We start from the raw sequence: 7898 nt of genomic DNA on the forward strand, positions 1-7898 counted from the left end.
GCAGAAATACAAACAGTAAACTTTGTTTTGAGTTCAAGTGCCAAAATAAAAACCCCCAATGAAAATAATAAAACATCTCTACAACTACATGTCTTCATTACACAACATGTTTGTATCAAATTAACAGCTCAGAGACCCTAAATCTATTACTGAAAGGCTTCAATGTTTAACAAAAAAAAATAATAATAATGATAATTCCTACGTTCCGATTGTCTTTTCCCACTGGCTTTCATCACACACAATCCTTTCTTCTTAGCTGGTTCAGTAAATTCTGTGTGTCTATACAGCAGTGCTGCAGAGAAGACAAGTTGGGCCAAAATAGCAGGTCTGAAATCCACTTAAGCTTTATGTAAGCCAGACTAGCCTCAGGTTGTATGAGCCACATTACAGTCAGCTGTGCTCAGCTGTCAGGACAGATTTGTATTCCAGGGAAAGTCTCTTCCTTTTTATTTTACATTACCCATGAGGTGCTGACGTAGTCTCAAACTTTTAGCAGCTAATCAATTGTTTATAAAATATCTCACAAGAAAAGGAGAAGTAAAGAGAGGAAATACACTGCTAGGGTCCAGAGTAAATCTGTCATGTGTTTAGCTTGATTTCAAAACAATAACCTGTGCTCTAGCTGCTAAGATCAACATGTTCCACATATCTGGCCACTCAGTGGAAAAGCAGGAAGTATGCCATTCGAATTTTAAGCATCAATGACAGATCACTTGTCCGTGTAGTGATCCAGTTACATTCACAGTACAATCAGACCAGAGCGATTTTCTGGCTCAGTCAATAAAATAGGAGAGAAGCAGCCAAGTAGCTACTAGCAAAGCCTGAACTCATTAGGCATGAAGATCACCCTCCCTCCCAGCCCCCCACCCTATGCTTATCTCTAAGCATCATAACACAGCTCCACCCAGTCCCACCAGTAAACACAAGCTGGGTGAGAGACTCTACTCCATGCTGGACAACATTATAACGCCTACCAAGATTATACTCTGCTGGGGTAAAAATAACCACACAAAACTGCACACTGCAAGTTGTCATTTCAGTTTCCACACCTCCCAGAGGTTGGACATATGTTGAAATGGTCAGTCTAACTGTATCTAGTCGACATTTAGGTGTTGTGAAACCAAGTGGTGTCAGTATGCTATTAATTACCCTACTTGGAAACAGCAACGTGTAAAATAACAAGCACTACAACAGCAGAACAAGGCAGAAACTTAGCAGGACACAACATAATAAAATGTACCCAAAGACATTTCAATCTTGCTCAGGCAATGTTCTCACCTGGTTGTCGTCCCCAGTCCCAGGTCTCAATGATAGAGTGATGTACAGAGGATGATGTCTCTTCCTCTTCTTTCTTTTCTTTATCATTGGGTTCATCCTTCTTCTGAGCTCCAAAGCAGTCAGTGCAATCTTCTAAAAGAGTCCAAATAAATTCTCACATTGACCATAATTTCAATCAGCAAGGTGGAAACACCACTCTGGTCTCTAGCTCACACATTATCCTCAAGCAGTGTGTATCAATGTGCCATGTCACCATAAACAAGGGGCAGCAATGTGTAAATCTGTCAGAAACACTGAGAATGCATAAATACTGTAATCTCAAAGCACTATACCTGGGTGAGCTGTTTCTTCTCCATTGAATGTTATCTCTTCATCCTTTACCATTTCATTCCACATTTCACTCAGCCCCTCTGGAGAGAAGGCCCGCTGTCCCAGGAAGGAAGAAAAAAAAAAAAATCTACACTTAGCAAATTGAAGTTGTGAATTTGCTTGTGCTTCATTCATCTTCCACTTTTCAAATTGATGGATCAGACACAAATTCTTTCATTTGCTTGATTTGTTTAAGAAAATCTACTGTGCACTTTTTCTAACTTAACTATGAAAGAAAAAACACTAACAAACTACCACCAAATGTCAGTGAACAGCAACTGAACAAAATAGCTGCACCAGCTCTGAGTTCCAACAAAGTCAAGGATACATGTTCTGTAAAACTGTGTTATTGCCTTTGTTTTGCAGCATTCATCCTGAGCCTTGCTTTACTAAGAAATGTTCACAAGTGGAAAGACAGCTCTTGCTTTCAGGGCTCATGTTAGCTCACTAATGATCCCAGACCAGACACATAACACTTGTTATGTGTGTTGTAACAAGCTCCCTTTAGCACTGCAGAGAGCTCTAACAATAGAAAATTTACCTCATTTGGTAGTGTAAAGCAGTTTTCAAGTTTAGGGGGAGTTCAGACAGGCCACAATGTGTGGACGTGAGAATAACTCTTTGCACTCTTTGTCTATTCCGTAGCATGAGAAAGTCAATTCAGGATTCTTTTCTCACAATATTCTCCAAACTCATCATATATTAAGGACTCCATATTTACTAAAACGTCAGTGTGTTTTCACAACATAGATCTCCACTACCTAACCTTGTAATTACAGACTAAATTGCTTTTCACAAATACAAGTATGACACATGAAAAACAATAATCAACTGTGGTAAAGAGGGGACAAAGCTTGTAGGCCAGTAGAACAAATGTAACTTTTACTGTAGAATTCTGTTTGACTCTTGATCAAGTACCAGTAAAGCTTTAGGGTGAAGTTGTTTTTCTGGGGTGTACAGTTTTGCCCTTAGCTGAAAACAAGAACTGTCGAGCTTGAACTAATTTTCCCAGGCACATGTTACAGAGCCCCCAAAGTATGTTACTGTCCTTTTCATTTGAAAGGCCAGGAATGTTCACCTAATTCAGTACACATACCTGTAAGTCTATCTTCAGCCATTTGTCATGAAATCTCAGCTGCGCATCAAGGGTAAAAGACGGAGAAGGCATCTTCCCCTCTCCTCTCCTGGCTGCAAACGCAGCCAACCTGCAAGAGAAGATTCAAGATTCAAGATTCAAAAAACTTTATTAATCCCAGAGGGAAATTGTTTTGCCTCATTACCAAGAGAATCACATATAAATAGTATAATATAAATAAAATCACAGGTAGCTACCTGAGAATCTGTGACATAATAAAATACATGTAAATCAGTGAGTGTTGAATATCTTGCTCCAGTTTGTTGTTTCTTTTGAAGTGAATAAAATACAGTTTCACAACAGTTTGTTTTCAAGATAAGAACTCACACTAATGGTGAATTTGCACAAAGAGCACCCACTTAAATATCCTTTTCTAAATGTAAACAAAACTCAAAACAAGTTCCCAAAAGGCAAGCTAAGCTAGATCTAAAACTCTCCTAAATCCAATGACAAGTGTTTAAATACACACATTTGCATCCCACATTAGAGCAGATTAGGCCTGTAATGATTAGTATTATCATGAACATGAACAGCACTGTGCCATAAGATTAAAGTTAAATTTGACGATCAGGCCAAAGATGTATTCAGAGCTATAACGTTACATGAGACGGGAAAAAACGACAATATCGTAGCATTGTGAAAATGCTAGCAAGGGCACAGACTGTTCACCTTGATACAGTTATTTAATTCCTGTTACCATGTGTAATATCAGACACAAGTGCAGCTGGCAATAATAAGCACTGACACCGCATCATTACGCTATTAATGCAATACCTAATGTTAGGAGACGTTCACATAAGCTCGGTGGCTAAGGCTAACCCCTTAGCCTGCTACATAGATAGCTAACCTGGTATTACTACAGCTATAGCAAGCTAGCTAAGCTAACGCCAAACTAGCTTGTCATGCAGGCAACGATGTACAAGCTTCTAAGACATGACACCGAACTGAGTGAGATGCAACATTTCGTTCAGAAACACCGCGGCTATTGTGAGCATTTTGACAACAGCCAAATTACCTGCGGTCTCTTCTCGAGCTTTTCTCGTCCCTTCAGCTGTTTCGCTGCAAACAAGACGTCTATAATGGACTTGATTGACAGGTCGCGGACTAGGGCACGAGGCATAGAAACAAATTACGTAGTTGTAACTGGGGGCTTCAGTGCGCTTGATACGTGTCACCACAGTTCGTTGAGGGGCGGCCCTTGCTTTGAGCAACGTGGTACCGTAGCCACAGCGTGTGCTCCGCCCGCTCGTACCGCGCGCTGTCATAAAGTGTACGCTTCTTTTAGTTTGGGTATGGGCGGGACACACGATGGGCGGGGTTGCCCTGGAATAGAGAACGTTGTCCGCAAGGGGGCGGTGTGACACAGGTAAAGAGTGTTTGTTATTTCACAAGTTACACGTCAAAACGTTATAAAGTATTTATTCTCCTTCACAGAAAGATAACTAAAAAGCGTGCTTGCACATGTGGTGTCTTCTCTAGAGACGCACCGGCTAAAAGAAAGCACAACATATTGTTGGAGTCAGACAGCTCCTACCCCAATGACTGTTTAAATGTGTACATTCCAACACTGAAGTAGAACACAATGAGCCTTAAAACAGAGTGTAAAGTGAATTTTAATTGTAAAAAAGCTTTGTATCAAAAAGGTGATTTTATATTAGAGAGCCTCCGGAGTGTGGTAATAATCTACGAAGCTTTCCGAAGACTGAGAGAGGTGGGGTGGTGCAGCCGGGTGCTAGTGCCGCACATGCGCACTGGCTCGCCAGCAGAGACCCGCTAGCCTGCGGTGTTCATGGCTTTTGACTCGGGACCAAGTGCTGCTGCTCTTCCTCTTTCTGGAATAGCAATAGCTGTAACATCAAGTTTCATCAATGGATCGACGTTTGTGCTTCAAAAAAAGGGAATCTTACGCTCCCGCGACAGAGGTAAATATCTTATAGTGCGAAACAGCATAAGTAACGCTACAAGATCATAACAGTTTATTTATGAGTCACCCCGGTGGGTAAGACATGACATGACATAACATAACATAACATGACATGACATGACTTTATTTAACAAAGCACCGTGTTTCCTTCAGGAGTGTCGTACCTCACAGATGTGGTGTGGTGGAGTGGAACAATGTCCAGTGAGTATAGCGCCATCTATCCACTCTGAATGTGCCCATTTGCTTTACTTCCTGATTTTACGGTGTTATTTTTAGTGAATGTTTCTGCTAAATGTTCTCTTTATGAATCGCATAAGTGATTATTGGTCAAATTGGGAATTTCGTGGCGTACAATGTGGCCCCTGCTGTGATAGTTACACCACTAGGAGCCCTTGGAGTGTTATTTGGGTAAGTCCAGCACATAATTGGATTCTGATTTTCTTTTTTTTTAGCTTGACATTGTGATCTACTTTGGTTTAAATAGAACCACGCAACATATAGCTCAAAATACTAATCTCAGAGTCTTAGTAGACTCTTGTTGACTGGTTCAAGCCTGCAACTAAGGATTATTTTCCCTGATTACTTAAATAAATAATTTTGTATATAGAATGTAAAATAATGCTAATTTTAATTTAATACAGCCCAAAGTGACACTTATATGTAATTGCAGATTAATCTTGTGTTGAATGATTAATCGCATGGCCAACTAATTGTTTTAACTTAACTCAAAAGTTGCCTCTCTTGCATATATTTACATAATAATTGGTATGACATTTAAAGTGTTAACTTGTGTACTGTGTGTTTTTTAAAAGTTTCAAATTTGATAAAGTCAACGCTGCAAAAACGTTCTCCTATAATTATTGATTATAGATCTAAGATTTTCCACTATGTGTACGTCATTATATGAATTGCCTTGTGTGAGATGCTGTGTTTCTGTGATACAGGGCTGTGCTCGCTTCTTGGATCTTGAAGGAGCATTTAAATATCCTGGGGAAGCTTGGATGTGCATTATGTTGCTGTGGCTCTATTGTGCTCATCATTCACGCCCCTAAAGCAGAGGCTGTGACATCAAGACTGGAGCTAGAGGAGAGGCTATCAGACCCAGGTGACCTTTAAAGCCAAGTTTGTTTGAGTTTCTACTTTAAGTTTACTTTAATAAATGATAATTGTGTCGTTTGGAAGTATTTCAGATGAAGTACACCTTGAAAATAACTTGAAGATAGTAAAAAGTACTAATAAATAGTTATGCAATCTCATTCCTTTCACCTCCTACATTTTACCTCAAAGTAAACACATATCTGAACTTGATCTTACTAAAATATTTCTTCATCCTACAGTGGTTGTAATATATGCTCTCCTTGTGGTCCTGGCGCTGATCACGCTAATCGTGTGGGTTGCACCAGCTCACGGCCCATCCAACATCATGGTGTATGTCAGCATATGTTCCCTTCTGGGAAGCTTCACTGTTCCAAGCAGCAAAGGACTGGGCCTGGTAGGACAGGACATCTTTGATGAAGGGCCATCGAGCAGCAGAGCTCTGACTCTCTTTGTGGGTTTGTTGGGGACACTGGGAATCAGCATCCTCATACAGTTCTTCTTCATCAATAAGGCCTTGGAAAGTTTCAGCTCCAACATGTTTGAAGCCATTTACTATGTGACATTCACGTCCACTGTGATTTTTGCTTCTGCTCTCCTCTTCAAGGAGTGGACTTCGCTAACTTTAACAGACAGTCTGGCCATGGTTTGTGGTTTAATGACGGTGTGTGTCGGGGTCATTTTACTCCGCATTTCCCAAGAGGCTTTAATTACTTGGAAGAAGAAGGATGCACAGGAAAAGACAGACTGATAGAGCAGCCTTAATATTTATCTAACTTTTGTGCCACTTCTTATTAAACAGAGTTTATACTGAAGTTTTACTGTACTAACTCAAGTTTAAATGCCTAAATCTACATTGTAGATTCTCACTCAGGGATTTTGTGGAATCACATAGTATTTTTTTATTAACTTGACCTAAATGTCTAGGTTTTATATTTTCAGGCTAATTCAACTTTTGTTTTGAAAGAACTTACAAACATTAGATGTTCTGACTTAAGTCTTTTAATGTAAAATAATGAGTAGAATAAATTCCTTAGAGTTCACACATCTCATTAAATTAATTTGATAAAATACAGAACTAGCATATTAGTAGACTTCGTAGCATTGGTTGAGTTAATGTGTAATAATGGGAATATTAACTAAGACTGTTTTTTGAACGAGATTTGTGAAGCTAATACACCAAATGTGAATGTTTGCTCTCTGGCTGATTGTTTTGTTGTGGCTACATGTGTAATTAAAATGTTATTTGGCTTATGCATAATTGATTTACATTAAACCAACGTTTACACATATTTCTACTACTGCATGTGTTTCAAATGGGTTAACATAGATGTGTAGTGACTTGGCAGACCAAGCAAAACTTGCCAAGCCTTTGTTCTTCTGATGTTTTCAGAAGCACAGGACGTTCTCCTTAACAAGTCGGAGTTATTTCTTTTGTGTCTGGTAACGTTGCTTGATTTAAAGGGACTGAAACTAAATCACACCGGTTACTTAGAATCACCTACAAAATCCTTTTCCATTCTTGTACAGTTATTACCAAGAGTGGGTTAAAGTTGTCGTGAAATTAGAATGAATGAGGAAGCTCCAACACTTGGTAATCAGGTAGAAATAGTAAAAACTCTGCGACTGGTTGGAAAGGTGAACATCTCTGCACTGCTGCTTCCTCTGTTCAGAGTCAGGGGTCACAGAGGCCTTTGGCAGCATCTCTCCACATTAAGATGGAGCATATATCTTCATACATACATATATTTACATATATTCTAGCTGAAACACACCTCCCAAATGTGTCATCTGGAGGAGATTTTAATTCAGATTACATCATCTGGAGGAGTTTTTTCAGCTGGAAACAGAAAGATGCACTCCCAAAAATCAAACAATAGAAAGTTGAAAACCAAGCATCTAAAGTAAATATATTTCCACTGCTCCTCTGTAAAGATTGTAATGAGATGCTGAACACATGACTGGCAGGAGTTCACTGACTGTTCATGAGTTCTCGTGTTTTCTCCTGTGTTTTAACGAAACTTCAAACTGACGCGTTTTAATTCGCCACACGTTTTCCGTTGTCGTGTTGTTGTGCTCAATCCTTATAGTTAGTAA

General features: G+C 39.5%; 2 protein-coding genes across 4 annotated transcripts in view; one reads left to right on the forward strand and one right to left on the reverse strand.

The window, feature by feature from the left end:
* The window catches only part of herc2 (HECT and RLD domain containing E3 ubiquitin protein ligase 2), a 37617-nt gene extending 33732 nt beyond the window's left edge, over window positions 1-3885 (reverse strand). For 2 of the 3 annotated variants that reach the window (XM_026345932.1, XM_026345934.1), the window contains exons 1-4: window positions 3798-3885; window positions 2744-2852; window positions 1611-1704; window positions 1279-1410 (exon numbers count right to left, since the gene is read on the reverse strand). In XM_026345932.1, coding sequence (XP_026201717.1) covers window positions 1279-1410; window positions 1611-1704; window positions 2744-2815 — 298 coding nt within the window. In that variant the 5' untranslated portion in view covers window positions 2816-2852; window positions 3798-3885. The remainder of the gene's footprint in view (window positions 1-1278; window positions 1411-1610; window positions 1705-2743; window positions 2853-3797) is intronic. The other variant, XM_026345933.1, reaches the window with a different exon arrangement.
* Window positions 3886-4490: 605 nt separating this feature from the next.
* nipa1 (NIPA magnesium transporter 1) lies at window positions 4491-7093 on the forward strand. The gene is made up of 5 exons (XM_026344436.1): window positions 4491-4704; window positions 4860-4907; window positions 5024-5114; window positions 5651-5811; window positions 6044-7093. The coding sequence occupies exons 1-5, from the start codon at window positions 4572-4574 to the stop codon at window positions 6550-6552; spliced, it is 942 nt and encodes a 313-aa protein (XP_026200221.1). The 5' UTR covers window positions 4491-4571; the 3' UTR covers window positions 6553-7093.
* The last annotated feature ends 805 nt before the right edge of the window (window positions 7094-7898 follow it).

Source organism: Anabas testudineus, chromosome 4, assembly GCF_900324465.2.
Source record: "Anabas testudineus chromosome 4, fAnaTes1.2, whole genome shotgun sequence".
NCBI classification, from domain to species: domain Eukaryota; kingdom Metazoa; phylum Chordata; class Actinopteri; order Anabantiformes; family Anabantidae; genus Anabas; species Anabas testudineus.